This window comes from Penicilliopsis zonata (assembly GCF_001890105.1).
Source record: "Penicilliopsis zonata CBS 506.65 unplaced genomic scaffold ASPZOscaffold_2, whole genome shotgun sequence".
Classification (NCBI taxonomy): Eukaryota; Fungi; Ascomycota; class Eurotiomycetes; order Eurotiales; family Aspergillaceae; genus Penicilliopsis; species Penicilliopsis zonata.
Window position 1 is genome coordinate 420,856 of NW_019208912.1, and position 15,907 is coordinate 436,762.

The 15,907-nt window shown below is 51.2% G+C and overlaps 7 protein-coding genes across 7 annotated transcripts; 5 read left to right on the forward strand and 2 right to left on the reverse strand.

The window, feature by feature from the left end:
• Positions 1–192: 192 nt before the first annotated feature.
• Positions 193–1,497, reverse strand: ASPZODRAFT_2115364 (hypothetical protein; the record flags this gene model as incomplete). The annotated part of the gene is made up of 3 exons (XM_022727766.1): positions 193–683; positions 833–1,367; positions 1,453–1,497. The coding sequence occupies 3 exons, from the start codon at positions 1,495–1,497 to the stop codon at positions 616–618; spliced, it is 648 nt and encodes a 215-aa protein (XP_022584187.1). The 3' UTR covers positions 193–615.
• Positions 1,498–3,000: 1,503 nt separating this feature from the next.
• On the forward strand, positions 3,001–4,358 carry ASPZODRAFT_163764 (hypothetical protein). The gene is made up of 4 exons (XM_022726644.1): positions 3,001–3,325; positions 3,388–3,416; positions 3,499–3,639; positions 3,703–4,358. The coding sequence occupies exons 1-4, from the start codon at positions 3,160–3,162 to the stop codon at positions 4,051–4,053; spliced, it is 687 nt and encodes a 228-aa protein (XP_022584188.1). The 5' UTR covers positions 3,001–3,159; the 3' UTR covers positions 4,054–4,358.
• Positions 4,359–4,558: 200 nt separating this feature from the next.
• Positions 4,559–6,984, forward strand: ASPZODRAFT_89046 (hypothetical protein). The gene is made up of 2 exons (XM_022730343.1): positions 4,559–5,007; positions 5,076–6,984. The coding sequence occupies exons 1-2, from the start codon at positions 4,638–4,640 to the stop codon at positions 6,803–6,805; spliced, it is 2,100 nt and encodes a 699-aa protein (XP_022584189.1). The 5' UTR covers positions 4,559–4,637; the 3' UTR covers positions 6,806–6,984.
• Positions 6,985–7,426: 442 nt separating this feature from the next.
• Positions 7,427–10,814, forward strand: ASPZODRAFT_128181 (hypothetical protein). The gene is made up of 3 exons (XM_022721946.1): positions 7,427–8,636; positions 8,699–10,133; positions 10,193–10,814. The coding sequence occupies exons 1-3, from the start codon at positions 7,782–7,784 to the stop codon at positions 10,585–10,587; spliced, it is 2,685 nt and encodes an 894-aa protein (XP_022584190.1). The 5' UTR covers positions 7,427–7,781; the 3' UTR covers positions 10,588–10,814.
• Positions 10,815–10,979: 165 nt separating this feature from the next.
• Positions 10,980–11,599, forward strand: ASPZODRAFT_128182 (hypothetical protein). The gene is made up of 3 exons (XM_022721947.1): positions 10,980–11,063; positions 11,112–11,371; positions 11,431–11,599. The coding sequence occupies exons 2-3, from the start codon at positions 11,175–11,177 to the stop codon at positions 11,540–11,542; spliced, it is 309 nt and encodes a 102-aa protein (XP_022584191.1). The 5' UTR covers positions 10,980–11,063; positions 11,112–11,174; the 3' UTR covers positions 11,543–11,599.
• A 49-nt stretch (positions 11,600–11,648) lies between these two features.
• On the forward strand, positions 11,649–12,619 carry ASPZODRAFT_22414 (hypothetical protein). Its single transcript, XM_022727890.1, has 2 exons — positions 11,649–12,040; positions 12,110–12,619. The coding sequence occupies exons 1-2, from the start codon at positions 11,685–11,687 to the stop codon at positions 12,477–12,479; spliced, it is 726 nt and encodes a 241-aa protein (XP_022584192.1). The 5' UTR covers positions 11,649–11,684; the 3' UTR covers positions 12,480–12,619.
• On the reverse strand, positions 12,555–15,426 carry ASPZODRAFT_128185 (hypothetical protein). Its single transcript, XM_022721948.1, has 7 exons — positions 15,396–15,426; positions 14,749–15,344; positions 14,171–14,670; positions 13,623–14,102; positions 13,165–13,554; positions 12,918–13,107; positions 12,555–12,848 (listed from the first exon to the last, which is right to left on the reverse strand). The coding sequence occupies exons 2-7, from the start codon at positions 15,251–15,253 to the stop codon at positions 12,736–12,738; spliced, it is 2,178 nt and encodes a 725-aa protein (XP_022584193.1). The 5' UTR covers positions 15,254–15,344; positions 15,396–15,426; the 3' UTR covers positions 12,555–12,735.
• Between the last annotated feature and the right edge of the window lie 481 nt (positions 15,427–15,907).

The window sequence follows — 15,907 nt, forward strand, 5'->3', positions numbered from 1 at the left end:
AAAATTAAATCTCTGATAAATTCGGCTCCTGTACTTTTAGAATTAGATTGTAGCAGTCAAAGTCGCAGGAGACTTTTTCTACGGCGTGAATCTTGTTGAGAGTTGAACGCGTCGTGGTTGTCACGAGGTCATGTGACCCGACCAGGCACCAATGACTCAGAAGTCAGGACTGTCGGGCATGTCAGATGAACTATAACAGCAGCGAGCATCGGGACAAGAAATTGTCTCTGATAAGCACAGACTTTTATTTTGGGTTGATAACTATGTATGGAGCTATTTCCAAGTGGTCCAAAGGCAACCGTCTCGTTTCTTGGTAATGCAGCCCACGCTGGTTGCATAAGGCTAAAATCTGGGCGCCCTCGACGATCTACTGGACACTTGATATACCCAAACAGCAGCAATTCAATGGTGCTCTTCTTGCAGACCTCGCTGCATATCCATCCTTCCACTGATCCAAATTTTCATTACTTTTCAATGTCCCGAGAACAATCTAGTTGTAGTTGCGGGGCTGAGACAAGATTTTGTTCAGTTTCTTTGATGCCAGGTTCAGTCATGATGAATACCACAAACCTGGTACCGGTTCCTTTTGCGCTGTGGCGACATTTGGATGATGCATCAAGACATGGTATGGGGTCTGTACCCGAAGTAATCGGCTGGCTCTGCTAGTCCCTGGCGTGAAGATCCTGGATAGTAAAATACTAACAGTTAGCCTTCATGCGGCATATCTTGCTTTCCAGAATATTTTATCACTATAGCATGTGCTCTAGAAACTCGTCTCTTTGCAAACCCTGACTAAGGGATCAATCGCCCTTTGTTGAGCAAGGAAACATACCTTCCATATTTGTCTGACATCGCGTGATGGTATTCGTACCAGGGGAATAATCGATCTCGTTTCTATTGAGGCGGGCATCCGTGCTGATCTGATCAACCTGATCAAGCTGCCTCAGCCTTGTGCGTTGTTGATTCAAGACTCCTCGGCGGTTCAAAGCAGCTATAGCAGGTTTCTCTACCACGCTTTGACTGCTACCGGACTGGGCCTCCAATGCTCCAGGATCATATGGCGTGAGCGGCTGGGATTCCTGTGGAGTCCCAGGCTGATACGGGCTAGGCGCAGGTGTGTTGTGGTTTGAAACCCAGATGCCTTCAACCTGTATTCCTTTCTCCAGGGCTCTTGCTCCAAACGGTATGTCGTTGTCTTTAGGTCGATGCGAAATCCCCTCGAGCTCCTCCTGTTCTCTCTGGGCTGCTTCAGCTGCGGCATACCTTCTGATTTTTCGCTTATTGTGGGCGAGAACGCAAAAAGAGTAGGCAAACACAATCACCTTTATTGTCAGCGAAACGGGATGGTGCCTAGGTGATAAGTTGACCTACAATAAGGCATCCGAGCACCTTCATTACCAAACTGTTAGTAAAAGGCAAGGGGCTATTTGGCAGTGGAAAAAAAGATCTTACAAAGGTCATCTTCTGCCATAACTGCCATGGCGTCCAAAACTGCATTATTCGCACCTCAAATGTTGTATGTGGTTGGAGGTTATATAGCAGGGGTTGACCTCCCTAGATGCAAAGTGAAGAAACCAGTGGGAAGTTAGGGGGTTAAGGATTGCTTCAAGGTGTTCTCTCGGCTCGAACGTGACCAAGTAATGTTTTCAAGATGGCAAATGATGCAGTCGTCCTTTCAGTGAATCCAAGTAAGCCTGGGCTGAATGACAAGATATGTCCGTTGTGCAACACAAAAAGGACAAGACAGAACAATCATGCCATCAGCTATATCTCAATACTTAGATATGGGTATCATCAGTCTAGGCAGAAGGGGCCATTGTGTGGCACTTTCCATATTCTTAATCCAAGGTCCACCAGTTGTAGTCCCAGTGCTTCGCTCTTTCCGCTACCATCAGTAGGTACAAGGAACTTTATGACAGGTACATATGCGCTTTACGGCCCTTTTCTGTAGGTTGTCCAGAGATCTACTTTGAGTTTTCAAGCGCTACAGGATCAAACTACAAGAGTTATATTATAGTACGTAGGTAGGCACCTAGCCAGTGCCTAACCTAGGCACGCATTTGTACGAACCTGAAGTTCCACAACTGGAGATTGGAATGATATACCAATATTAAATACGGTCGATCAGATTGTATAAATATTAGAGACTGACAAAGTCAGCCTGAGGGGTCTGTAGGTCCTGGCTAGTGATGAGGAGTGTTGGTTGGAGTTGAAGTATAGGGAAATGCCCCAAAAACATTGGTGTTTTTATTAATATACATACCACGGGTCCAAAAAAAAAAAAAGAGATACGGTTGTCCAGCCAAACGGCTAGCTCTCTTGTAACAGGGCGGTGTATTCTGGTAACGCCATCCCAGGGTGAAAGTGTCTTTGCAGAATTGCTTCCCTCAAGGGTCACTTTCATTGCTTAGCGCCGTGTAGCATCGTGGATTACTCGCACGAGTACAGCGACGACCCCAGGATTCGAACCAGGCACCAGTCCCTGCTGGTTTGCACCGAAGCAAGGGAACCAGCCTAGCGACTAGCCTTCCACTAGGTTATCCGTGACAGATTAAGAATCTTTCCAGGAACTAAAATATAATGTTATTTCAACAAAATATTCCACACTCCAATCCTTCCACTTGTAGTTACTCCATATCCGTACTCCGTTGAACAATGAAACTGGTACCTAAGTATTTAAGAATTGATCAATGAGTTGTGTAGTCTGTACAACCACTGCGTAGAAATACCCGAATCGTTCGGCAGATATCTATTCCGCATTATACTTCCAATGCAGATTCCTAAATGCGCCATTGTGGATGGTGGAGGAGTGTTCCTGGTGGCAAACGCAGTTCTCTCCGACGGGCGATCAGAACGACTGGCAAGAAAATCCTGGCGATTCAATTTTTAAGACCTAATCGATCGACCTAAGGGTCCAAGATGGCGTCAGTGACGTAACCCTTCCCCTCCCATTGTCGCGATCGCTGTGCAATTATGCTCCGGCTTGTACAGGGTCAGGGTTGTATGCTCTTTTTTACCCCGTCGCGGATATCCGAGACTCCGATCATGTGAGGCCGATCTCCATCTTGGGAGTCTGTTGTCCTTCGACGATCGTATTTGGACCTTCTTCCCGTTCCCAACCCACTCTCATTAAGTATCTTTGATTTCTACCGCTTCAGAATGCCTCCCTTCCGCAATTTCTTGACCAGAAAATCTGCTGCGCCTGCGGATGGACCGGATTCCCCCGTTACCGATGCCAGCGGTCGTGTCTCTATAGATAACCCGCACACCGGCCCACTGAGTATCCGGAAAAGCTGCGACGATGTCAATGAATTCAAACTGAGTGGTATGCTTTACTTTCAAGAGAGACATTCCCTCCGTAAAAGGTTAATTGACTCTTCCTTCCAGTCGTCAACGATAGTGGCGTCTATCTTCCGGTATTACTTCTCCCCCTCTTCCCCTCCCCCTCCCCGTCTGCTACTCTACGTTTCACGATACTGACTTTTCCCTCGTCAACAGCCGTCGCCACCGGATAGACCGAGTTTCTGGCGTAAATACCCAGGCTCATCGAAGAGTGCGAACCACCACCGAGATCTTGTTGACGAGAACGAACCCTTTTCGATATCGCGTGAATCGTTCGACTCTTATCGCCGGTCATTCGTATGGCTCATGGAATCGTGGATCTGCCAACCTTCAGAACATGACTGATTCGTGTCTCGTTAGGATATCTCCGCTCGGTCCCCGATCAGCTACAACGATGCATTGCCGCCGCGGACGTCGCTTGACTCGCGGTTCTCACGGCTGACGTCACCTCGCGACCGAAGATTCAACTGTCCCGAATCGATGGAGGAAGAGGCGTTCGAAGATGTTGGGCTCAACGACGATGTCAAGCCCAAGAAAAAAGGCCTCTTTGCTCGGTTTGGTGACTCGTACAGCAACAGCGGCCAGGGTTCAAGCAACAACCAGCGACCGTCTTCGTCCCTTGGCTTCCACGTTCCTGGAAGGAAACGGGGACAAAGCGCCGTTGGCTCGGAGCTCGGCGCCATGAATTCGCAGGAGTTTAACGACGCCTGAGACTTGACGAAATCATGGTTATGAGTACATATTCTGACGGAAACGAACCAGGTGTTTTGGGCGCAATGAATGGCTAACTAGCATATATCCCCATTCTATGGCTTCCGGCATCCCTCGCTTCTCGCTTTTCATCTGGCGTATAGATATACGCCCGAGAGAGTGGCGAAGGATGTCCTTTTAGTCTTTAATAATAAGTGTGCTCGCGTGCACATGTACAGTGGACATGAGGGCCATATGTTCTTCTCAAACAGCTTCATTTATCTACATATTAATACTAAGCATATAATCATACTGATTTAAATTAGACTGTAAGCAGTTTCATCTTCTCAATTTTTTTTCTTTTTTTTGGAATAAAAAATCTTTTTGCTGTACCAAAGGTATCACCCAAAAGCGCAAAAAATGGTACACCACTTATCAGTAGGAGCCAAACAATGCAAACACAGCAATCCCACCCGGCGAAAAACTTCCTCCGGCGGTGATGGAGCAAAAAAAAATTACCGAAGCAGCAGCGTCTGGAGCCCTTCGACCTTAGTTTCTTTTACCAATTCTACTTTTTCCCTTCTTAATTTTACTTTAAAGAAGCAATGGTCGGTGTCAAGCGTCGTGTTGACGCTGGGGATGAGCGTGATGGAAAAAGAACCAAAGTCAAGGAAAGTTCCGCTTCGAAGAAGTCCAAGTCTGCGACCATGAAGAAGACTGTTTCCAAATCCGGGTCAAAGAAGAGCTCTAAGCCTGCGAAGGTGGACAAGAAGGCTAGCAAGAAGAAGAGCAAAAAGGAAGTTCAAAAGGAGGAATCAGAGGACGGGGATGAGGATGATTTCGACATTGATGATGTTTCGGATTCCGCAGACGATCTCGACGAGGAAGCGGACGATATTGATATGGAGGATGCGAGTGGTGATATCGCAGAGAGCGACGAGGAACAATCGAAGAGTGATGAACCTGTGCCCAAGAGTATGTTGATATGACCTATTCTCAAATGAAAGGATGCATTAGCTGACCTGGTCGTACCCTACTTCAAGGTAACAACAACAACAACAACTCTCGCGAATCGCATGCCAAGCAAAAAGCCCTTCAGCAAGAACGCAAAGCAGCAAAGCCGAATTCCGATATTATCGAACGTTCGAAGAAGCTGTGGGAGCGTCTGCGCCGCAAGTCTCATGTACCCCTGGAGGAGAGAAAGAAGCTCATTGCCGAGCTGTTTGAGATCGTCACTGGACGCGTAAAGGATTTCGTGTTCAAGCACGACTCGGTTCGAGTCATTCAGACTGCCTTGAAGTATGCCAACATCGAACAGCGGAAGCAGATTGCTTCTGAACTGAAGGGCAAATATCTCGACCTGGCGCAGAGCCGGTACGCCAAGTTCTTGGTCGGGAAGTTGATTGTGCATGGCGACGCCGAGGTTCGGGATACAATCATCCCGGAGTTCTATGGCCATGTCAAGCGATTGATCCGCCACCCTGAAGGGTCTTGGATCCTGGATGATATCTACCGGACCGTTGCGACGAAGGAACAAAAGGCACGACTTCTCCGAGAATGGTACGGAGCGGAGTTTGTGATTTTCGAGGACACCACCAAAGATCAATCGGCGGATCTCTCCAAGATCCTGGCAGAGCATCCGGAGAAGAGGGCGCCCATCATGCGTTATCTGTTTGAGATGATCAACCAACTTGTGCAGAAGAAGACTTCTGGCTTTACTATACTACACGACGCTATGCTGCAATATTTCCTTAACACCAAACCTGGGAGCACCGAGTCCAACGAGTTTGTCGAGCTATTGAAAGGTGACGAGGAGGGCGACCTGGTCAAGAATCTGGCGTTCACCAAGTCTGGTTCGAGGCTGATGTCGCTGTCGTTGGCATATTCGAACGCCAAGGACCGCAAGTTGCTGCTGCGCTTTTACCGGGATACCGTCAAGATGATGGCCGGCGACTTGCATGGCCACACGGTTCTTCTGGCGGCGTATGAAGTCGTGGACGACACCAAGCTGACGGCCAAGTCCATCTTCTCGGAGCTTCTCAACCAAGGCTCGTCCGCAGAGACACGAAACGAAGAGCTACAGTACCAGGTCACCGACCTGACAGCACGGATACCCATCCTGTTCCCGTTTGCTGGCGACCGGGTCAAGTGGCTCCTGACGGAGACCGACCAGGCGGTGTTGGAGGAGGTGCGGGAGATCCGCAAGGAGACGTCAAAGAAAGACCCGGAAACGCGTCGCCAGGAGCTGGTGCAAGCGGCGTCGCCCACCCTACTCGAGTTCATTGCCGCTGCTGCGGACTCGCTTCTGGACACCAGCTTCGGCTGCCAGTTCGTCACGGAAGTGTTGTTCGACGGCACGGGAGACAAGAGCGCCGCGCTGGGCGCGATCGCTACGGCAGCCAAGTCCAAAGCGGACACACAGGACGCCGCCTTTGTCGGCCGCTTGCTCAAGTCCCTTGTGCAGGGCGGACGGTTCAACAGTGCCGAGAAGAAGGTCGAGAAGGTCCAGCCGGCGCTCGACTTCCACACCCTACTCTACGCGCAAATCAAGGACGAGATCATGGCCTGGGCGACGGGGTCCAACACGTTCGTAATCGTTGCGATGGCCGAGTCGGACGACTTTGCGCAGCGCAACGAGCTACTCAAAACGCTCAAGAAGAACAAGAAGGCCCTTGAGAAGGCTGCGGCCGTCTCTGAGACCGGCAAAGATGGCAAGAAGAAGAGCGGTCCGACAGCGAGCGGCGCCAAGTTACTACTGGAGAAGATCAAATAAACAGTAGTACTACATATGAAGTAGTATACCAAAAGTCTCTGGGGTTGGATTGTTTGAGTTTCTTTTCGTCGGAGTTTCCAGGCATTTATTATCCCCTGTTAGACACCGAATTTGTACAGTCTAGATAACTATACCTACATCGATGCAATTTTTCCTTCATATTTTAACCTCTTTCCCCCCTTGAACCTACTTTTTACCCCTGCAGGAGTGCATATGGTGGTCTACTACCTAGGTATATCCCATGGATCCTGACATCAGAGCACTCCGTTAGGTACGTAAGGACGCTTTAACCTCTGGATGCAGTGGGGCGAACCACTTGGGTCCTACTTGGACTGTTTACTACGGAGTAATAGTTCCTACACAATACAAAGTAGATCTCGATTCAGGAGATCGGGGTTGTTTATTCAGGGTTCCTTATTGTTGTGATATCTTGTTGATCAAGTCTACAGAGTACAGACTACGGAGTGAATATCAGAAATAATCTCCTATGCAGAACCCCTAGACAAGACCCACGAGACCGTTCTGAACCGATCAAGGGTTTGGCTTGATAGTAAAACACTCGGCACAGATCGCTGCCCCTTTTGGCAAAATGGTGTTATTTGGGCGCCCGCCAACAGTGAGGTCTGAGTCGACAGCATTCAGTCCAACGAGACATTCCAATCTCTTCTGCTTACTTTAATTCCTTTTGTCATAGTGAACTACTAGCCCACTACTTAGCCTGTCTGTATTATTATTGTGTGGTGGACCGTGCTGTGCTGTTCTTCATTCACCACTCTCTCCCTCCCTACTGGCGTGTTTTTTTTTTCCCTGGGCACCACCAACACGTTCTGTTCCTGCGTATGGCCCCGTAGCCCGCCCTTTTGCACCGGCTCCCCGGTCCTTGTCTACTGGTTTTTACCATTGAGACTGGTTCTCCCTCCTATCAATACGCGCCGGGGGAACAGTTTCATATATATATATATACTGTGTCGTCACCATGTCGCTCGCGGGCCTGCGTCACCCGGCGTCTGGCGACGAGAGCCACGGTCACCACCAACATTTTGCGGTGGTGCCCCCTTCACCGACCCTGACGAACCCAGATATGATCCTACCGTTTGATGACGGGGAGCGCGAGTCTTCGACCCCGTCTCCTCCCTTCCAGCTGCCGTCGTTGTCGTCCCACCTGCAGTCGCTACACGCTCCCAACAACAGCTACAACCATAACAACACGTTGCATCACTCTCAGAGCGAATCAGGCGTGGACGGGACGCAGATCGGCGTTGCGATCTCGGACTCCGGTCGTCTGCAGCAGCAGCAGCAGCAGCAGAAGAGGGGATTCCAGCGACATTGGATGCATGAAAGCATCGATGCGAGCCGCCGATTGTCCGACATTGGCGAGGAAGATACGACGTCACCGTCGCACAACCACAATCCGACCACAACGCGATATCTCGAGCCACGGAACCAGGCCCAGGGACTATCAGGCTCCCCGACGCTGCGCGAACAGCTCTCCATGAAGGAGTCCCGGGAGGCGGAGGGCTGGAGCAGCTCGTCCAGTTCAACCATCAGTGGTGGCAGCGATGCATCGTCGAAATGGGTGGCGGTTAAGAATACGGGTCGGCTGGAGGGCGTCGCTCCGGCGACATCGGAGAAGCAGGCGAACACTCACGTGAGAAAGTCCTCGGTTCCCCGAAATAATGATGGCGCGGGGGCCGTCGAGCAACCTGGCGCAGAACTGGCGAGGACCAGGGCCGTGTCGGCGCCGGGAGAAGGGCCTGGGGAAGACCTCTCATCGACGATTCTGAGTAGTGAGGCGGAGAGGATTCTAGAGAATGCGAAAAAGAGGCTTACTGTGAGTTGGATTTGCATCATGTTATTTGAAGAAAGATCTCCAAAACTAACTGAAATGCGCAGCTGATGGAAGGCAATCTCAGCCGGGCTCGGTCGTCGGTGCGACTGTCACCGTCGCTCTCTCCAACGCCCTCGTCACCATCCTCTTCCTCTCCGCTTGGCCTTCATCAGCCTGCTGGAGGACTATACCAATCTATTTCTCGTACGGATCGCAAGTCTTCTGTTCTCCGCCCCCGTCCCACTCACGTCACAACCCAAGATGCGATCAACAGCCTCAACAACCGCCATTCGAGAGTCCAGAGCGAGATCAATCTGCCGTCAGCTTCCCAGTCAAGCATGCAATCTACCCAAGCCACACATCTGTCCCGCTCGGTCAGTGCAATGGGCTCCACCAGCCTTTCTCACCTGCGTAGCGATGAGAGGTCTTTCCGGTACGACCCTAGCAGAGCCTATCTCACTCATCGGGCATCCACGTCGTCAATCCGTCCACCAAGTGCAATGGAGGGGCAAATATCGTACTTGGAAGAAGGCGTGACGTCTGACCTACCCAAGGGGCTTGGGATCTTGACGGAGCCAGAGAATGGGAGCGTAGCGCTAAGCGGGAAATCAACGCCCTCTGCTGCTGCTTCTGCTGCTGCTAACAACCCACCCGCACGTGCACAATCCCAACTTCAGGTCCGGGATCTCCAAGACCAGATGAAGGGTCTCCATATCAAGATCTCAACGCTCAAAGTGAAAACGCAGGAAGACAACCTTCGTCGACGCAGCCTGCAATCATTACGTGGAACCAGTCCCTTCACTGCGGCCGATCAATGGTATACAAACTCCATGGAGTACCGTGATAGCATGAGCGAATTCCATACCCATTCGGAGCAATTGAAGCGAGAAGAAGGCAGCAGCAAGCCCCAGGCTGAACACGACAAGAATTCTTTTGTAGAGCGCAGCTCAACCAGCTCCGGCTCCAAACGGACGAGCACTCCTATCAACACGGCAAGAAACACGCCGCGTGCCCCGTCGGCTACCGGGTTGACCCATTTTGATGACGGAAAATCCACCGTAGAAAGTCTGTACGAAGATGCCGAGGAAGGCGACTATGCTTATGACGGATCAGATGGGAGTATCGATCGGGAGGCACTTGAGAAGATCCTACAAGAACCCTACGAAGACGAAGACCTGAGCGACTCCTTGGAAGCCTTTCCCCCGGTCCCGCACTCGCTGGATGCGACTCCACATGAGGAACGAGAGGATGCCTTTGACTATGAGCATTTTATCCTGCACAGCGCGTTGGGGAGCTATTCCCGCGCGAAGCTCCGGCGTTCAAGCCAGAGCTCGACGGGATCGACAGAAACCACCAGACCAGCGCACACGGGGCGACACTCACGAGCGGACAGCGTTGCCTCGCTGTCCACGGTTGCGACCTTTGCCACTGCGATGGAGGGTGACGACGACGACGACGATCTTGATAGCGTTCTCTATTGGGATCGGAAATTCACTGCCGGTGAGAAGAAATGAAACAAAAAACAAAAAGCAAAGATTTGAGTTTTCTAATTGCAATAGAATTGCGCTCTCAGCAAAGATACGTCGAACCAGACGCTCATCGAAAGAAGAACGATCCCACTTCGCCGTCTGAGACGACGCCTCGTCTGGCCTGGAAACAGGCCGGGAGCCGTCATGCGAATGGCTTCTCTTCGTCTTCCGGGCCCCCCACGTCCCAATCTCTTGCGACATCGTTTGTGTCGATGGTACGAGCCGGATCCCACTCGAAATCCGGCACTGCCCTAAACCAGGACGACGCGCAGGTCCTGGAGCAGCTGTTCCAGAGCCTGGGCAATGTCTGCATGGAACTGCAAGCCATCACCGTCGCGCCAGACCATGACCCGAAGGCTGTCCGGGTTCTGCGGCGCCGGCTGGATGCCGCTCGCAGAGTGCTCGACGGTGAACTAGATGCTTGATTCTATTTTTTCATTCTTTTTTTTTTCATATGTAATCCGTTTATATATGTCTCTCTTTTCTCTCTTTTTATTTGATATATGCGTGTCGTGTCGAGCGTTTGCTAACGAGTTGATGTTGACGATGCTTCTCGTCGACCTGTGGTCTTCTTTGTGATACCCGATTTTGATTTGATATGAGATTTATATGCTTTTTCTGACTATACTCCGTATATAGCAATATAACTGCCTGGCTATAGTTGAGTACCTACATAGTACATAGTACATGCTCTAACTATCAGTTGTACTACATAGTGTTGAGAAGTACCTGATTGCCCCTCACCCCGCGCCTGGTCTAGCCAATCATCGAGACCCGATCAACACGTCTCAATCACGGTCCTCTTATCAACGACGCGTTTACAGTCTAAAAAAAAGGTATACAGAGGCATTGTACAGGAGTGTGCATAGCCTATTCCAGCATTGTCATATGCTCCCTACATGTAAGTCAGACGAGTCAAGTGGATGGACTAGACTGACTGTTCAATTAGCCGAGAGATTTGGGTATGCATAGTACAAGTACATGCTACATACCACAAAACACATCACCCACCATGTCGCTCGCACGCCGTCTTTTGATCTTCCAAGAAACACGTAACCCTCAGACGGCAGAATTTGCCTACCTCCCCGTCAACCGGCTGGGTTTACCAATCTGCGGGGACGGGCCAGAGCTGCCCTCCATCCTCGAGCTACCGTTGCGCATCCTGCGAGCGTTTACGGATATCTTCAACCAACCGAAATACAAGGGGTGGTAAGAGAATAAACTTCACGATAAGTCGTTTTTTGTACTGTTTCGTACTGATGATTCAGGGCCGTTGTATCAGCAGGACCGTACCATGACACCTCGGAAGAAGGCAAATTCTACGCCGTGATATTGGAGCAAACAAAAGAGGCAGGGACTGACTTGGCGAGAAGTGTTTAGATGGATGTATTTACTGACATGATACTGTATATTAATGGTAATCTAGAGGACATGGCTTGCTATAAAACAGCAGTTCTGTAACTCTTCTAGCAGTTCTGTACCTCTTCTCTTCTTCATTTCTACCATTCAGTAGGTTTTGATCATGGATGAAGCAGACACACCGAGTTTGACAACAACAGTCAACGCTCTCCTCTGGCTGACCATGCTAATATGGCATCTCTTTAAACTATCCACTTTTCCTGCTGCTCCTCCTTCTCCCAGCATCAACACTGCTACTCCTCGTACTACTCCTCCTCCCAACTGTCCGTCTACAATGGAACGAACCCTCCTGCTCTTCTCCAAAATCAACGACCAGTACTGGCTCTCCAACGCCCCAGGCCTGCGTTTGAGTCCTCACTCCCCCCTCCTCTCCATGTTCGCCAACCCAGACGATCCAGACTCGGTCCTCCTCTGCACCGTTACGGATCTCATCCACAACGACCATATATATCATGACTAGTAAGTTACTATATGCCCTGCCTTGCATTAATCCCACAATGGCCATCTACTCATACTCTTATACTCCAGCCAATTCGTCGCCTACGTATCGAAAGAAACGCACTACGTCCTCCTCGAACGCAGTCGGAGAACACCCCCCTCCTCACCATCTACCTGCAAGTCCTCAGCTTCGTTCAAAACCGTCCAGACATCACTGCATATCTGTCCGTTTCCCACCAGAGACGATATCGAACTCGTCTCCTTGTCACTTGCCGAGTCGGTGCAGATGGACGAGCACCCTTCTCTGACGGAGTGTTTGGCTTGGTCTAGCTCGGAACCCTTCGATCCAAACGATAGTCTCACTGTGAATATCCCTGACTACGAAGAGAATGATAACGAGTCCGAGAATGGGATTGGGATTGGGGTCTGTGAAGCGAGGCTGATTTGGGATCTTGCCTAGTTCTTTTCTTTACTATCAACTATCTCCTGTCTCCTCTCTACTGTCTACTTTCTATATGCTACTCCTGTAATAGCGTTTGCCTGGATTTGATATTTCACAGACCAAGAGTTAATTAAGGCTAGGGCTAAGATAGAAAGAACGCCATGAAGTTTTACATGTTTCCTTCTCGCGTTGCTTTTTGTTCTGTTCTGTTCTTTTTTTTTTTTGTTTTTGTTTTTTCCCCCCCCTTTTGGCAAACCCTTATGAAATTGCGTCCCTAAGCAATCGGAGTCTGAGTGGGATACAGCAGTTTTGAGCCGTACCGCAGATCAAATGAGCGGGAATCCGTTGGGTCAAAGTCGGCAGTCTGGCGTTGTTCGAGAAATTGCGCTAAAAGAATTAAAGAAAAAGAAAAGTCAATTCAGTTCCGGTCATTTTAAATCTTGGTCGGAAACTTACGTGTGATTTTGATCGTTTCAAACCACTGGGTTGCATTCTCGTCGCTCCCTTCAATCGCCTTCAAGATGCCGTTCTCCAGGCTCGGAGTCGCCTTCGGAGGCAGGCTGCGCATCTTCAGCAGCATGTGCAAGATGTCCGAAAACCGTTCGCCTTGGTTGGCATAGTAGGGAGGGCGTTTATCGAGTGGCCACTGCAAACAGTCAGATACGGGAATTGATTTTTGTTCCCAAAGCAAGACAAGACCTACTCGAGGCGCAAAGTTCTCATGCTCCCAAGAACGGAAGAGCCAGCAGGTTCTCTCAACGCAGTTGAGCAAAATGATGGCAACCAGGAAAGTCTCGAACCAGCCGCTTTGCTGGCGTTGGAGCAGTCGGCGTTCCAGATCGTTCATGACGGACTTGCTCAGCTGCGAGGCACGTTTCTCGGTCGCGGCGCGGAGCTGACTGCACAGCAGCCCGTACGTTTCCGGGTTAGTAATTTCGTCGACCGGGATCCGCCCGTCGTCCGTCGGCTGGGCGAGCGTGTGCATCGAGGTCGGTGGGAGGGTTGGGTTAATATAGGTCTTCCAGCGGAGTTCCGAGTCGACCAGAACGTGAGTTGCAACCCAGAGTTCCAGCACACGCTCTAGCAAGATATCCTAAAAACTTCCAGTTAGCTTCAGTGCTCCGTCCATATATATCTCTGAGAGAGAAAGAGAGAATGTACCTTCTTCTGCTGACTCAGCTCAGCCGCTTTCAACAAGGTAGGCCTCATAAATTCCGAGCTCTCACGCTCGTAGAAAAAGGGCGCGGTTTTCTTGATGTACATCTCGAGCTTCCCAGGCAAGTCATCGGCATCGCTGTCCAGCAGATAGATTTCGTGAGGAGGCGCCTGGAATTGTGCATCGTCCCCAAGCCCTTGGAGCTGAGGATCAAGCGCGGACACCGAAGGTTTTTGACCCTGGAGACCTGTGAAGGTGACAAACACCAAGCTCTCTTCAAAATGGGTGACTTCGATGCGGCCCGCGTAGTGCTCGAACTTGACCTGATTCCGCATCCCACTCACATCATGATAGGCGAGCGTGGCGTGCAGGTTGGCATTGTACAGCTCAAATTCATCGGCGATGCGGGTACGGATGCACGGGTGTTTCCACAGACGAGCGCTCTCCACGCTGGCACAGGTGGTACAAGGACTGTCGCCGGAGCACTATACGTTTTTCGGTTAGGCGAATGTTTGTAGCGGAGTTTATGGGGAGCAAGAAACATAAGACTTACAGGCTTCTTGAGCATGCGGCAGCGAATACAAGCCCCTCGCTTGCGCACTTCTTGCACTTCGCGACGTCGAGCGGCAGAGAATCGACCGCGCACTTTCGGCTTGGATGGCTTGGTCGAGTTGCCAAACTCATTGACAAATCCCTTGGCCTGCGAGTTTGGATTCATCGCGATAGGCCTGGGAAACGCCGCAGCGCGCTGGGTAGCGGCGGTCAAGGACGGGTCATGCTCCTGCAAGCTGTCAAAGAGAAGCTGCTCGTGGCTCGACAGCTGCTGACCCCACGGCGTGCCGCCCTTGGGGAGACCATCCGGTCCGATGGCAGTGGGGTCATGTTCTAGGGGCATGCCGTGAGGTACCATCTCGCTGGCGGATGCTGCAATCATCGATAGCTGTGACTGGCGCACGTTGGAGGTCGGATCCGGCGTGAGGGACGCGTCGGCCAACGGGGGGGATGCGGACGCGTGGTGGTCGATTCCTGCGAGGGAGGAGGGTTGAGGAGTTCCTGTTATTCTTTATTAGCCAGCTGCACACCGTTTCAAAAAGAAAAAAAAAACACGCAGGCAAGAAAAGCATCCCGTACCACTCCCATGGGTTCCATCTTCATCCATGTGGTCGCCCGGCGCATGTCCCTGGAAGCCCTCCGCTTCCAGCGCCGGGTCGACGATAACAGTCTTGCCCCCCACGGTGACGGAGTGTGTGTATGCGGGCCCGCGTTTGGTGTGATCGGAGGCGCCGACTTGTCTCGAAGCTTCGGCCAGCACGTTCAGCCCATCGAAATTCTGCCTGGTTGTGTAGGGCAGGTCGAGGGGTTTGCCGCCTTTACCGGCAGCCGCCAGGGCAGCGTCCTTCTGATCTCCGTCGGCGAGGTCGGGCAGCTCGTGAAGTCGCAGCAGAACGCGTTGACGATCACGCAGCGGGATGGCCTGGCACTTCTTGACGAGGTGGTTTGTTAAGCTGTCGATGCGGCCCTTGGGAAATTTCTCGCCGCAGGCCTTGCAAGTGTGCTGATAACGGTTGCTCGCGTCTTCGAGTTTCTGCCCTCGAATGAAGAACTCGAGGATCAGCTGGTTCGGCTTGCGACCCATTGTGTGGTCTTTGGGAACGCGTGAGTGGACGAGGCGCTGTCGGCGCGACGGACGTGTCGACGGGAATAAATCAGAGGATATCTAGCCTAGTCTGATCGACTGGTCAATTTCATTGAAAGGAAGATGAGGGGGAAACACTCACCAGTATTTCACGAGGGGGGGGGGGGGGGGGGTGAGTGATGTCGAAAGGCAAAAAAAAGGACCCCCCGGTTGGCACGTGGGCCCACCAACGAGACCAGAGGCCGTCGCTCAATCAACCTCTGGGCAGGCAGGCCAGCCAGTGGTTGAAAGCGCAAGCAAGAGACACCAGGACTCGCGAAACTCGCGTGGTGGAAAGCAGCAGGGCAGAGGAATGGGGATGGGCAGTTCCAGAGGGGGAGGTGGTGGAGGAGCAACAAAAGCAGCGGCAAAACGAGGGTTTTTACACGGGCGGTCTGGCAACAACACACACAAAAACGCTCTCCGCCTGATCAGCAGCAGCTGTGAGGCCCTTCACCGCAGAAAGGCGGTGATGAGATCGGTCAGTCACAGATTGTATGTGTATGTCGTATGTCGTATGTCGTATGCAGAGTGCACAGCAGTAGGAGGGAATAACAAGAAGAATAATAATAGTAGTAATAGTACCTAATCAAGGAGAAGAACTGGACTCGACAA